Consider the following 15623-nt stretch of genomic DNA (forward strand, 5'->3'; position numbering starts at 1 on the left):
ATTTTTATAATTTTTATTTAAACAGAAGTGATAACGCTGTCGTTGACGCGATCAAATTAATACTACTTATCTATAACAACTTCAGTATTGTTAAGAAAGTAGTCAACAAAATAGTAAGGGTAAAGTAACCCAAAGTCGTCTCCCAACGAACACGGAATTGATTTTTAACAAATTAGTTCTTATAAAACTATACAAGTGTTAGTCAAATAAAATTATAAAAATAGGAGGGATAAAGATAAAAAGATAAAATAAGATATAAACAATAGTAAAGAAAATAGATTGATTCCATTACTTTTTCAAAATAGATTCATCATCGGTTATCTAAAGATTATTGCTCGATTAATTATTATTATAGATTTGCAAATTAATCAATGTAAAGTCTCAATTAATTTGTTGGCATTCTCACTTTTAACCAAAGTACAGTCTCAATTAAAAGTGAGAACTTTTAGATTATCCACAGTAAATTCAACCAAAGTACAGTCTCAATCAAATTTACTATGCCTAATCATGTCTAGTCTTTTATCTCCTCATCAAATAAAAAGCTTAATTAATCAAAGTAAAGTCTCAATTAATTTTAGTTAGAGTAAATACCTTTAATCAAAGTAAAGTCTCAATTATTGGTAAAAACTCATTCAATCACATGAAAGTTTTTAAATAAAATCAAAGTAAAGTCTTAATTAAATTTAAAAACCCTTGAACTCATATGATCAATATGTATATAGATTTAAAATCATTACTTTTTACGTGATTCAAAGATAAAAGACATAGATGAATTAAAACCTCAACAATAATAAAAAGAACAAAGAAATTATTTCATTCTAACCTCAAAATCCATAATGAAATTACAATGGAATCAACCCAAGAAGTTTAGCAATCCATGGAATACAAAATAAAAATAGAAGAATGGAGAGAAGAAAGAAATTAGGTCCCCCTAAGGGTTCCTAAATTCCGACGTGCCGAGCTTGTCTTTTCTGCTTCTCCCTTGTCTCTTTATATAGGAATTGGACTGGGCTTTTCTGTTGCTAAAATCTCTCAAATATCTTTTAAAATAAAGATAAATATAAATATTTAAAAATATTTAGAGAGATATATACTATTTGACAAATATAGTTGGTTGATAATATCAATATCTAATATAATTAAATTAATTAATTACTTAAAGATATATGATAAATTATCACCAATTAGTATTTGTATTAATTTTCCAAATTAACCCTTTGCAATCTCCTTAAATTATCTTCTAAATAATCCAATATCTTCAAGATATATTTGTTTGTTGTGGAACTAAAAAGATTCAAGAAGATCTTGTCATATTTAAAAAGATTTGGTAGTTATTATCTTTTAATATTTTATGATATAATTAAATAAGATAATTATTTAAAAATATCAAATAAAATATCTAAAGATATATTTTCCCAAATTATCTTCTATCATAAAGATAAAGAAAACCGCAAGGTCCAATTTTTCTTTCCTCTCTTCTTGGTTTAGCCAAACTTCTTCACTTTTTCAGCTTTTCTTGCCGTCTTCATGTAATGCTTGGCCTGAATTTTTGTGCTTTTGATAATTTCTTATTCTTTGATTTATCTTTAAGGTGTCATGAAGCTTTAATCAATTTATTTCCGCACCTCTAAATGAGCTTAAAACTTAACTTCAGCTGCATCAACAAACGTTAAAATATCCAAAAATAATTTATGCAGCTAAAAATAACTTTTTAAGACATTTTTATCACACAAGCTCAAACAACCTAATTATCAGAATTATCAATTAAATCACTCTTTAGGCACACAAATTCAATTAAATACCCAGAATTAAACATTAAATGAGGGCAAAAATACGTACTCATCAAGAAGTATCGTGCGACGCGAGCGGTCAATTAGATACCAAAACTATTTTTATAATTTTTATTTAAAAAGAAGTGTCGTGCGATGCGAACGGTCGATTAGACATCAAACACCTCTTTATAACTTATTTATTGACAAGAAAGAGAGTGTCATGTGATGCGAACGGTCAATTAGACACCAAAAACATTTTTAATATTTTTGCATTTTAAAAGAAAGTGTCGTACGACACGAGCGGCCGATTAGACACCAAAATAATTTTTATATTTTTATATTTTTAAAAGAAGTGTACTGTGCGGCGAACGATCAATTAGACACCAAAAGCAATTTTTAATATTTTTGCATTTTAAAAGAAAGTTTCGTACGACGCGAGCGGCTGATTAGACACCAAAACAAAGAATAAAGAAAATAATTTTAAATTTTTATTTATTCTTATTTTTGAAAATTATTTTAATTTTTATTTCAATTTAAAATATTTTTATTATTTTTTGAAAATGACGTGATTGAAATGTGAAATTTACTTAAAAAACGCAGAAACGTGATACATAAAGAAAAATGCGGGGTGCATAAAGTAAACGCGGGGTGCATTAAAGTAAAACGCGGGGTGCATAAAGTAAAGTAAACCATTATATCTAAGAAGAAAATAAAGGAAATGGGTGTGTGCTTAGTGAAAACGCATGTACGTAAAGTAAACTAAAACTTAATGAAAGGGGTGTGAGGTTATTACATTGGAGAGTGCATGAAGCAAATAAATAAACAAAATCCAATATTAAAAGCAAGGGTGCATAAACTGAAATCTGGAGGTGCGTGAAGAAACAACTTAAATATGCTAACCTTAATTAAAACAAAGGTGGTGCGTGAATGAATTATAGTGGTGCATGAAGTAAAAAACTTAAATCTGCTAACTTTAATAAAAGAAGAGGGGGTGCGTGAATGAACTATGGTGGTGCCTGAAGTAAAAACTTAAACCTGCTAACTTTAATAAAAGAAGAGCGAGTGCGTGAATGAACTATGGTGATACAAGAAGAAAAAACTTAAACAAACCCTAAAGCCATATATAAAAAACGCAACTCTTACTTCGTCTCCTACCTCCCGCGGTCACCACCCAAACACCATGACCGTCCCTGTTCGAGACCCACAAGCGGACCACCACCGACGGTGAACGGCCAACAACGACGGCGAAAGGCCAACAACGGCGGCAACCCCTAATGCCATCAAATGACGTTACCAACTCCAACACCTTCTCACATCGCATCACCCCAGAATCCAACACTGGTTCAACCATGGCTCGCTATCTCTCTTGTCGTGACCACCACAGCAACGCCGGTGACCACCGTGAACCAACACTTACTAAAACCGACACCAACATTACACTTCACAGAATGACAATGTTCACCGCTGAATTTTATTTTCCAGTGACAAATCCACTCCTTTCTACTTCTTTCTATTTCATTATTTAATTGATTTGCATTGTAAAAAAAAGAACAGAGAAGTATTTTTGTGATATGAAACTATTTCAATTATTTTTACCGGCATATAATCAATCAATCAAAAGCCTCAACTCAGAACATCATACAACATTCAAAAGGTTTGAAGATAGAAAATGCGTACCTCTTTTGCAATTCTGCCTTTGATTCCAAAAATTGTTGGTTTACCAATTGGTTCTCTTTTGTTGCAATTCTGAATTCAATGATTTCAATAAAAAAGTTGCATAGCCATGGTGCCAAAAATATGTAGAGAATATTTTTATGATGAAATTAACGTGTGTGTGTGGTAACCCCCTGGTTCTTGTGTTAACTTCATTAGTAGATGGGGTGGACAGCAGTTGGAAGAAGTTGGGATAGAAGAAAAAAAATGTTCCCTCCAATCCACAATTTTTATTTTTAATTTTTATTTTTAATTTTTAATTTATGAATTTATTAATTAATTAAAAACGAAAATATATTTTTTAATTATATATATATATATATATATATATATATATATATAAACAAAAAGATTATTTTACTTAACGTTTAAAAACATAAATTTAAAATCTTTTATTATTTAACTTTTATTTATTATTATTTTTTTAACAATTTATTATTTATTATCTTCTTTTTTTTATGTAACACTTATTTTTGAATATATATATATATATATATATATATATATATATATATATATATATATATATAATTTTATTTTTATTTTATTTTTATTATTGTTATTTTATTTTATATATATTTTATTTTTTACTTTTTTATATTTTTTTATATATTTTATTTTTAAAACAACATCATTTGCTCGAACGAAATTGAATGTTGACAAAATGGAGGCACTTAGACAGGAAAACTCACGTCTAAGGAGAAAGATTGAGGCCGATCCCACCCGAAAGGGAAAGGCCAAGGAAACATCTGACGCCGCAAAGTCCCCAGCTTTCCAGCCTACTGAAGAAGAAAACGAGTAGAATCATACTCCGCACACCTTCACCACCACTCAACAGACTCCCATCCTCTCAACCCATAATACACACTTCTAACCCACCCTCCCAAGAAACACTGCGGCACCTACCCCCGCCGCCGCCCTCCCCACCACCCACATCCCACCTTACAACTTCCCTCCCACCCTTCCCACCACCCATATCCCAGCTCAAAACTTCACATCAACCTTTCCTACCCTTATCCACCATCCCATCCCCCCTCACCCGCTACCATTCCCACAACCCAGGCGTCGCCACCCTTGTACTGATTTCATCGCCAACACCCCTCTCCCTGCCTAGTGGGAACCTTTCACACTAGACCGTTATACAGGTGAGACCGACCCCAACGAGCACCTCAAAGTCTATATCACCCATGTCACCCTCTACACTTCTCACGATGCCGTTTTCTGCAAGGCCTTTCCTACCACCCTCAAAGGCCCCGCCCCTAAATGGTTTACCACCCTACCACCATACTCCACCGACTGCTTCGACACCCTCTCCAACATGTTCACTACTCACTTCGCCGGCAGGTGCCCACATCAAACCACAACCATCCCTCTTCTTGGCGTCGAACAGGAACAAGACGAGACGCTTCTGGCTTTCATCGATCGCTTCAGTAAGGTTGCCCTCCGCACACCACACTTTAACCAGGAGATGATACTTCAGTGTATGTCACTGACACTCAAACCCAGCCCCTTCTCCAACAACGTCTACCTACACCCACCCGCCTCCATGCATGAACTGAAGCTCCGTGCCGCGGACTACATCCGCATGGAAGAGATGCAAACTCTCCACACCAAATTCTGCAACGACTACACATCCTCCATGGCCACCCCCCTAAACAACCTTCACGACTTGATCCCAGACCCAGGGAACCCCGACAACCTCGCTTCACCAAATACGCACCCGTGAATGTTCCTCGATCTCGTCTCCTTGATGAAGCTCTTCAGACCGACCTCATCCCACCACCACGAAAGACGTCCACTCCCCCCAACGCTGACATGACTAAATATTGTCGCTATCACCGTAACAATGGCCACACCACAGACGAATGCAAAGCACTACAAGACAAGATTGAAGAATTGGTTCGTGCTAGCCATTTCCGCCGCTTCATTCGTAGAGACGACCACCCTCCATGATCTGACCATTGACGTCCTCCCCGCGATTCTCGCCACGATAGATGTCCTACCCAACCCACCAGCTATGATCCCCAACCTACCTGCACTGATATCGCCCCGACCGACCCCCTACTACGCGACACCATTAACACCATCTCTGGTGGCTTTGCTATTGGGGGATCCACCTCATCAGCTAGAAAGAAACATCTCCGCCACCTTTAGTCCATCAAGCACATACTATGCCGTCAAGAAAGTTCTCTACGACCAAGGGAGTTCAGTCGACATCCTCTATTAGGCGACATACCAGAAACTCTAGGTCCCCACTACCGCCATGGTTCCCTACGATGAACCCATATATGGCTTCTCAGGGGAGAAGGTCTCCACCCGCGGCTACATCGACCTCCATACCGTCTTTCACGATGGCGCTCAAACCAAGACAATCTATATCTGTTTCCTTATCGTCGACGCGCCTACATCATACAATGTCTTTCTCGGCCGACCATCCCTTAACACTCTCGGCGTAGTCGTATCTACACCTCATCTGGCCATGAAATTTTCTTCCCCATCCGGAGACATCCTTACCATCCACGGCAATCAACGGCTCGCGCGAGAATGCTACATGGCCAGTCTAAGACCACAACTACCCATCCTTCAAACACACAACATTGAACGTCCACCTAGCTTTGACATCTCTTTATCTGGTAATGATTTCGACCCCAAAGTAGGCTGCGACGCACGCCTCAAGTCTGTTGATGAAACTCTACCCCTAGAACTCCCTAATGGACGCACCCTCAAAATGGCCACTGGCCTTCAACACGAGCAGCGTGACATACTCACCCCTACCCTCATCAGCAACGCCGACCTCTTTGCTTGGTCTGTTGTCGACTTACCCGGCGTTGACCCACAAGTCGCGGTCCACAAACTTTCCATATACAAAGACACCAGATATGTTTATTAGAAGAAACAAAAGCTTGGTTAAGAAGGTCGACTAGCAGCCAAGATCGAGGCCGAAAAATTACTCAGCGCAGGTTTTATCGAAGAAGCCCACTACACTACCTGGCTCTCCAATGTTGTTCTGGTAAAAAAAGCTAACGGTAAATGGCGAATGTGTGTTGATTACACAGATCTTAATAAGGCCTGCCCTAGGGACGCCTACCCCTTACCCAACATTGATCGGGTCGTTGGCGGTGTTGCCGACAACAAGGTCCTCAATTTCCTAGATGCATACTCCAGATATAATCAGATACCGATGGCCACAACTGACATGACCAAGACCACTTTCATCACAGACGACGCCAATTACTTTTACAAAGTTATGTCGTTTGGTCTCAAAAACGCAGGGGCAACCTACCAACGACTGATGGGTAAAGTCTTCAACCATTTAATGGGCAAATGTGTCGAAGTATACGTCGACGACATGGTTGTCAAATCCCCGAGACATCACCAACACGCTCAGGACTTATCGGCAGTATTTTCCGCATTATGACAATACAACCTTCGCCTCAACCCCGACAAATGCGTCTTTGGCATCAATCGTGGTAAATTCCTCGGCTTCATGCTAAAACAACACGACATAGAAGCTAACCCCGAAAAATGCAATGCCATCTTTGAGATGCGAAGTCCTAACAGTGTCAAAGAAGTACAACGCCTCATCGGCCTTCTAACCGCCATTTCCCGCTTCCTTCCTAAATTGGCCGAGCAAACCCAACCCATCATTAAACTACTCAAGAAATTGGCCAGGTTCTCATGGAACGACGAATGTGAACAAGTTTTTTAGAACCTCAAAAACACTCTAACATCACCATCCATCCTCCATAAGTCAGAAACTCATCAACCCCTCCTTGTCTACATCACCGTCACGGATCACATCGTTAGCGCCGTGCTAGTTCAGGATGTTGATGGCACTCAACACCCTGTATACTTCGTCGGCCGAACCTTACAGGGTCCCGAAATCAGATACCAAATGGTGGAGAAATTAGCCTTATCCCTAGTACACGCAGCGCGACGCCTACGCCCCTATTTCCAAAACCACAACATCATCGTCAAAATCGATTACCCCATCCAGAAGATATTCCAAAAGCCAGACCTTGTCGGCCGCATGTCATCCTGGGTCGTAGAATTATCCGAGTTCAACATCCATTATGAACCCCACGACCCCATCAAAGTTCAATGCCTCCTAGACTTCGTCAACGACCTGCAACAAACCCCCGAAGAAGACCAGTGGACACTTAACGTTGATGGTTCTTCAAATCAAAAGGGGGCACGTGTCGACATTGTCCTAAAAGGCCCCAACGACATCCTTATCGAAAATCCCTCCACTTTGCCTTGAGGACATCCAACAACCAAGTCGAATACGAAGCCATCCTCACCTGCCTATCCCTCGCTCGCGAAGTCGGCGTCAAAACGCTTACGTGCAAAACTGATTCTAAACTCACAATGGGCCATCTAAATGACGAATTCTAGATCAAAGACCCAACCCTCCTGCAATATTATCACCTGGTCTGAAACGTCATCCAATATGCTTTTGAACGAGTATGCATCCAACACATCTGCAGATATGAAAATGTCAGAGCCGACATATTATCTAATATGGCCAACTCTAAGCTAAAAAGCTGACACCGATCACTCCTAACACAAACACTATCCACACCTTCCACAACAAACACTTGCCTTAACCTAACCCATAACCAAGCCGACAATTGCACAACTCCCTACATCCAGTACCTCTGAATCGGTAACCCCGCACCTGATGCCAACAAGAGTTGGCTAGCTAAAGCCTCAGGTATACCATGATTGGAGATGACTTATAAAAGCGGGGATACGGCCAGCCACTCTTCAAATGTGTCACAGCCGAACAAGCCCAATACATCATAAAAGAATTACATGAAGGCATATGCATATATCATTCCGGCGCATGCACCATGGCCACCAGAATCCTCCTCGCCGGTTACTTTTGGCCAACCATGGAGGCAAATTGCGACACTTTCGTCAAAAAGTGCATACGCTGCCAAAAACATGGCAACCTCATTTACCAAAAGCAAGAACAACTTCATTCCATACTCTCCCCATGGCCTTTCACCAAATGGGGAATAGACATCCTCGACCCCTTTCCCCAGGAAAAGGCCAAGTAAAATTCCTCATAGTAGCCATCGATTACTTCACCAAGTGGATAGAAGCCAAACCATTAGCCACCATTACGACCCAACAAGTCTAGCAGTTCGTTTGGAAAGATATCATATGCCGATATGGCGTCCCACATACAATCATAACCGACAATGGCCGACAATTCATAGACAAAGAGCTCGCTAAGTTCTACGCCGGTCTCGACATCAAACATGTAACCAGCTCTGTCGAGCATCCGCAGACCAATGGGCAGGTCGAGGCAGCCAACAAAGTCATACTAGTAGAGTTACGCAAATGGTTAGATAGCGCCAAAGGACGATGGCTAGAAGAATTAGTGGAAGTACTGTGGGCCTACAGGTGTACCCCTAATCATCAACAAATGAATCCCCTTTCAGTCTAGTATACGGTGCGAAGGCCATGATACCGGTAGAAATTGGCAAACCATCTTTATGCCGAGAACTATACGATCCGGAGAAAAACCATCAAAACATGTACACCCACCTCAACCTCCTATCTAAATTGAGAGAGAAAGCTCAAATACGCAACTTAGCAGCTAAATAGAAAGCGGTTAGAAATTACAACGCAAATTTATGACCACGATCATTCACCGCAAGAGACCTAGTTTGGAGAATGGCCAGCAGCGCGAGAAAGAAGGATGGCAAATTCTCTGCCAATTGGGATGGCCCATACCGAATACGCGAGGATACCGGGGGTGGCGCTTACAAACTAGAACAACTAACATGCGAAGAAATACCAAACACAAGGAACGTGTCCCATCTCAAATTTTACTTCAGCTTGAAAACTTGTTGTACAGAATACTTGTAACCTTGGGTGTACTCTTTTTCCTCACCTGGCATTTTTCCCTAAGGAGGGTTTTGGCCAAGGAGTTTTTAACGAGGCACCCCAATAAATTATGAATAAAGTATAGGGTTCTTGATTACATGTTCATCTCTTCATCCATCTTTCACATTGTTGTTTAAGTTCCCCACCCTTACCACAAGTAAACGGCCTAGGTCGAACACCCTTAACTTAATTTCAATTTTTTTAAGTTCCCCACCCTTACCACAAGTAGGAGACTTGGTTCAAGCACCCTTAACTTAATTTCAATTCGTTTAAGTTCCCCACCCTTACTACAAGTAGGCGGCCTGGGTCGAACACCCATAACTTAATTTCAATTCGTTTAAGTTCCCCACCCTTACCACAAGTAAACAGCCTGGGTTGAACACCTTTAACTTAATTTCCTTTCATTTAAAGTTCCCCACCCTTACCACAACTAGGCAGCATGGGTCGAACACCCTTAACTTAATTTCAATTCGTTTAAGTTCTCCATCCTTACCACAAGTTGGCGGCCTGGGTAGAACACCCTTAACTTAATTTTCATTCGTTTAAGTTCCCCACCCTTACCACAAGTAAGTGGCCTGGGTCGAACACCCTTAACTTAATTTCAATTCATTTAAAGTTCCCCACCCTTACCATAAGTAGGAGGCCTAGGTTGAACACCCTTAACTTAATTTCAATTCGTTTAAGTTCCCCACCCTTACCATAAGTAAGCGGCCTGGGTCGAACACCCTTAACTTACAACTATTACAACAATCGCACCCCAAAACATTGAACTACTTCCCAAATTAAAACGAACTATAACCAATTTCGGCCTACGTCAAAACACATTTACAAAAACATCATTCCGCACGTCCCTATAACATATCCCATCGGCATCACACAACAACAAACATACCAAGAATAACCATGACATTAACGATAAAGAAGATAGTGTACGGATTAACGAAAATATAGAAAATGTACGGATCAATACAGACTTAGAATCAAAGTCAAATTGAAAATATTCAAATATGAATCCTAAGTCGCCCCTATTAAGCATCTTTCGCATCCCCAGCATCATCAGGATTTGCATCTACTTTCTCCGCCTCCGCCATCTTCCCCACATCCTCCTCAAGGCTAGACTCCACCTCATCCACAAGTATACCATCAACCACATCTTTATTTACATCAAATTTAACATCATTAACATCAAAATCCTTATAAAAGAAGGTCGCTTGCCGCAACCCCTTCTAGAATCTATTTATATGCTCCTGAATAACAGAACTCTTCAAATCTTCTCTACACAAGAATACAATCCTTCCCAAAATCTATGTACAGACAAATGTAGTATATTCATTAAAAATTGTTGGATGACTCTTCTATTCCTTGTTATGCATGTTGAAAATTTGAAATGTAAATCACAAAGCCCCTTTGGGAATTTAAAATATTCAACCTATACCACAGACATTTGTTTCCACCTCTTACGTGCTCTATTATTTTACAAACCCTTTTTACCCCAGTCATTCATTCAATTAAAATGGCAGATCACAAAACTAGAAGTGCTCATATAACATAAATGACAGTAAGACACCTTGTGCACATAATTTTAGTGGAAAAGGTTTTCAATTTACTGGCTTTGTTACTTTTTTTCATTACATTGTAAACAGGCTTAGGATAAAAGTGTTCACTAGGTATGTTGAATTTGCTCATTGATGTTTGACCTTTATTTATCTCTTTTCTAACGTACTCATGCACCATTCACATTTCTCCAATTTTCATACTCTTGTTTTATTCATATGCCATATCCCACATCGCAGATGTTGCATTAACTAGTTTCATATTAATGTCTCTAGTAAGCAAGATTTTTTACAGTTGTGACACATATTAACTAGCAGAACTGGTTTATTGAACTATATATCAATATATCAATAAATACCTTTCAAATATGCCACACGATAAAGCTCCAACAAGAAGTTTGGTGATAGCACCCTTAGCCACTTTCTCTACTATTGCAATAGCCACATCATTTGATTTAATCACTACACAACATTCATATGCACCTGCACCAATAGTATCAGAATTCAAATCCCATATTGCGTTGATATAAAATCTCCAATAGCACATTTACTATAGTTACAGTAAACAATTTATGGACCATGAAGCCTACCTTAATTAAGTTGGTGTGTTCCTCAAACACTATAATTAGAAAAGAAATGTCTACGGTATTTAAGGAACTAAGGCAAACCATGAATTAATCTTCTCGTAGATTGAATGAAACACACATCTCAATTGGCAATTAGAACTTTATATCAGACATGATTGGCTTAGCCAATAGGGTTATTATTTAGTGGAAATCTAGGTGGCAATAACATTTTATATATATATATATATATATATATATATATATATATATATATATATATATATGTATATATATTATGGAAAATGATAAACTTCAGAAAATGGTTTACCTATAATTTCCTAATTGCATAAACATGTTTACAACACTTCCTGCAATATTTTATTAATTTTCAGAAACATAACATCAAACAACATATGTTTAGTATTAGTATACTTACAAAATGGCAAGAGCTTGCTTTAAACGAATGACTTTCAGAATCTTATCGGTTAGTCTTTCCTTGAAGTGAGTTGGGAAGAAAAGTCACAATGATTCATGCATTATATACAATTCAAGGATACAAGATGACAAAAATAAATCTATTGATATGCCTTGTAGTGAGATCTGAAACTCATGTTGACTTTCTTTGCTACTTCCACAAGCACTATTGATATTCCTTGCCCACTCAAAGAATTTCCAACCACCACCACAATCTGTTGCATGAAAAAATGCCTCTGTTAAGTTTAAGACTTATAAAATATGAAAGTTTAAGAATATTTATCATATTTAAGCTAATTCACATGGGCATGTTTCAGTATGCAAAGTTCATGCTCCGATCAAATTATTGAAAATAAAGAGATTACATAAGGCACATACCTCATTATTGAATGGTTTTGGGGTCCTATATATGTGACTATGCATTTGTTTTCTTTTCCATGTATCCATTCTTGAGCATTAGATGGACAAAAACAAAGAAAAATTATGATTAAGCTTAGCATTATATGAACATAATCTAATATTTTCTTTGGCATGAAACAAATGAATGACTAGATGCATGGTGTTAGAGATAAATAGATACAGGGTGTTATTAGATATAATACATGGTATTAGAGATAAATAGATGCAGGGTGTTAGAGATATAATACATGGTATTAGAGATAAATAGATGCAGGGTGTTAGAGATAAATAGATACAGGGTGTTACAGATAAATAGATTCATAGATATTGTTATGCACCTTTAGAAAAGGCTTTCTCCCTAAATGGTCCTCTTCTTCCACATTTGCCTGATAAAGCCACTGCCCTCCAACATCATGATTCTTCTCTAACACAACCACCCTGTAACCCTCTTTTCTCAACTCCCTAGCTGCTACTAGCCCTGATGGTCCAACTCTAATCAAAACCATATCACTATTAATAGAGAAATTAAACACCATCATCATACATAAATCACTCATACATGTATAATATAAATGGATTCCTTAGTCCTTGTCTTATCTTACTAAGATTCTACCTCAAAGTTTAGAGGGAATAAAGTGCATAAAATTCAATAACGAAGTACTTCTCACCATCTAAATGAATTTTGTAAATCAAATTTTGAGTTCAAGAATAAAACAACCATTAAAACATACAATTTCAATCTGGAAAAGGGTCTATTAAGACAAGACTCACATCTGCTCTCGTAGCTTGCACTTGAGAGACAAATCCACATGCTCTAGGTGCACATTATCCTTGTTTTATATCTTGTTGCCCTTAAATTATGATGTAAGTTGTATACGTCAACTAATGGGCACTAAGGTAAACCATGATCATTAAACTGCAATAAAAAGAGCTTCACATTATATATTTATGCTTAAATTAAATCAAAGATAGTTGTATTATGAGATCAAACGAGAAAATCATAATACATAATGGAGAAAAAAAATCAAACATTGAGACTCTATTTGACCAAGTTCACACTATCCAGTAGCATTCTCTTCTGCATTATACATTTATTTTTCAGTAAGCTTAACTAGCATCATAAGACTACGTGTTCTTTGAAAATATGTAGAAACAACACAAATGGCCCCAAAATACACATTATAGACACAATAATGCATCAATCCAATATAGGTTGTAGTTGGATTCGACAACTTACTTGTGATTTGACAAAATTTCAGCTCTAGGTGTAGCGTATGGCGACGCACGTCGCATTTCTCACTACAAATCCATACTTAGCCTTGATTAGGGTTTCAGTAGCAAAATTTCTCACCGTAAACCCATGCTTATTCGTGATTAGATTTTTTGTTTCAAAATGAAAAAAAACAAATCAATAGAATTGAAAGTTACAAACAATGACACTAAATAAAAAAAAAAAAGAGTAGAGTAGAAAATTACTACTGTTTTACGAAGACAATAACAAATAGGTCAAATTGCTTTAGAGGAAGATGAGAAATTTCACATGAAATTTGAAAGAAAAAATAACAGTATCACATACCTCTTTGTATGGTTGCAGAAATTTCAGAAGCTTCTGAAAACTTTAGAAAACAAATTGAATAAACAAGCGAGAGACCATTACTTATGAGCTCAAGAAGTAAAACCAGGCAAAGAGACGAAGAAGACGATACACAAGACAAAGAACCGATTGTGAAATATTCAAATTACATCTTAAAAAAAACTTAAAAATATTTAAATAATATAAATTTGTTGCGGTTAGAATAAAATAACAGAAATAACATTCTTTTTTAGCGGTTAAGTATAACCTCAACAAAAAACACACTAATAAAAATTAGTTTTTTTTTACTGTCCTATTCCTCCCTATCCAATCAACAACCTTGAGGAAGAGAAAAGAAGAAATAGGGAAATTCTTCTATTTTTAAATCATGTCTATTATCTTGGTTTGAGGGTGATATCAAGATTGCAATTATGTCCACAATTTATTTTTCAGCTTAATTTTGAAAATGATGTAAAAATATGACTTTCAAATTATTTTTACAAAAATAATTAATCACGAAAATTTAAAAATTGTTATAAAATAAGGTTTAAAAAGTAATTTTTAATTATAATTTTTTTTATTACATTTTCTTTTAAATATTTTTTTATTAAAATATGTTACTTTCATTTATACATTTTCATATATTTTCTACGGTAAATCAAACTTATATAATGATAATTTTTAATTATTTTTAAAATAAAGTATAATTTGGTAATCTTGTTTTTTTATGATTTAAATATAAGTTTTAATCTATCACATCCATCAAATCACTCACAAACTTGAACAAACTTTACTCTTAATTCACCCAGTTTCACCTTTAATCCACTTAAAGTGAACAACACAAACTTCACACTCTAATCCACTTGATGTCATCCTCTCCCTCTCCATCCAATCAACCTTGAGGGAGAGAGGGGAAGGAAGAGGGAAATTCTTCTATTTTTAAATCATGTCTATTATGTCTTGGTTTGAAGGTGATATTAAGATTACAATGATGTCCGCAATTTATTTTTCATCTTAATTATGAAAATGATGTAAAAATATGACTTTCAAATTATTTTTACAAAAATAATTAATCACGAAAATGTGAAAATTGTTATAACATAAGGTTTAAAAATTAATTTTTAATTATAAAATTTTTTATTACATTATATTTTAAATATTTTTTTATTAAAATATGTTATTTTCATTTTTACATTTTCATATTTTTTCTACGATAAATTAAACTTATATAATAATAATTTTTAATTATTTTTAAAATAAAGTACAATTTGGTAATCTTGTTTTTTTATGATTTAAATATAAGTTTTAATCTATCACATCTATCAAATCACTCACAAACTTGAACAAACTTTACTCTTAATCCACCCAGTTTCACTTTCTTAAAGTGAACAATGAACATGATGAACTTCACACTCTAATCCACTTGATGTCATCCTCTCCCTCTCCATCCAATCAACCTTGAGGGAGAGAGAGGGGAAGGAAGAGGGAAATTCTTCTATTTTTAAATCATGTCTGTTATGTCTTGGTTTGAAGGTGATATCAAGATTACAATGATGTCCGCAATTTATTTTTCATCTTAATTATGAAAATGATCTAAAAATATGACTTTCAAATTATTTTTACAAAAATAATTAATCACGAAAATGTGAAAATTGTTATAACATAAGGTTTAAAA

At 36.4% G+C, this 15623-nt stretch overlaps 1 protein-coding gene across 18 annotated transcripts; it reads right to left on the bottom strand.

Moving 5' to 3' along the window:
- Positions 1-2562: 2562 nt before the first annotated feature.
- On the bottom strand, positions 2563-14127 carry LOC114163197 (flavin-containing monooxygenase FMO GS-OX-like 8). 18 transcript variants are annotated; one of them, XM_085670391.1, is made up of 7 exons: positions 13952-14127; positions 13613-13738; positions 12714-12867; positions 12060-12191; positions 11527-11576; positions 11296-11419; positions 2563-3518 (listed from the first exon to the last, which is right to left on the bottom strand). In XM_085670391.1, exons 2-4 carry the CDS (start codon positions 13666-13668, stop codon positions 12078-12080), a joined length of 324 nt encoding a protein of 107 aa, XP_085526517.1. In that variant the 5' UTR covers positions 13669-13738; positions 13952-14127; the 3' UTR covers positions 2563-3518; positions 11296-11419; positions 11527-11576; positions 12060-12077. The 18 variants fall into 18 exon arrangements, 14 of the variants coding, with proteins under 14 accessions (XP_085526517.1, XP_085526502.1, XP_085526512.1 ...); XR_014993303.1 differs by lacking the exons at positions 2563-3518; positions 11527-11576; positions 13952-14127 and adding exons at positions 10273-10687; positions 12355-12424; positions 13147-13291 and having other exon boundaries at positions 12090-12191; positions 13613-13926; XR_003599381.2 differs by lacking the exons at positions 2563-3518; positions 11527-11576; positions 13952-14127 and adding exons at positions 10273-10687; positions 12355-12424; positions 13147-13291 and having other exon boundaries at positions 11939-12191; positions 13613-13912.
- Positions 14128-15623: the final 1496 nt, after the last annotated feature.

This window comes from Vigna unguiculata, chromosome 1 (genome assembly GCF_037176805.1).
Source record: "Vigna unguiculata cultivar grain cowpea cultivar isolate G323 ecotype 2 chromosome 1, ASM3717680v1, whole genome shotgun sequence".
Lineage (NCBI taxonomy): Eukaryota > Viridiplantae > Streptophyta > Magnoliopsida > Fabales > Fabaceae > Vigna > Vigna unguiculata.

Bases quoted from the DNA above. Each gene is read 5' to 3' on its own strand.
- LOC114163197 (XM_085670376.1), bottom strand. From the start codon at position 13,668: ATGCGACGTGCGTCGCCATACGCTACACCTAGAGCTGAAATTTTGTCA. The intron at 12,868-13,612 runs GTAAGTTGTCGA...GGTTTTGATTAG, and splicing joins GAAATTTTGTCAAATCACAA to AGTTGGACCATCAGGGCTAG. The intron at 12,192-12,713 runs GTGCATAACAAT...TTCATGCAACAG, and splicing joins GGAGAAAGCCTTTTCTAAAG to ATTGTGGTGGTGGTTGGAAA.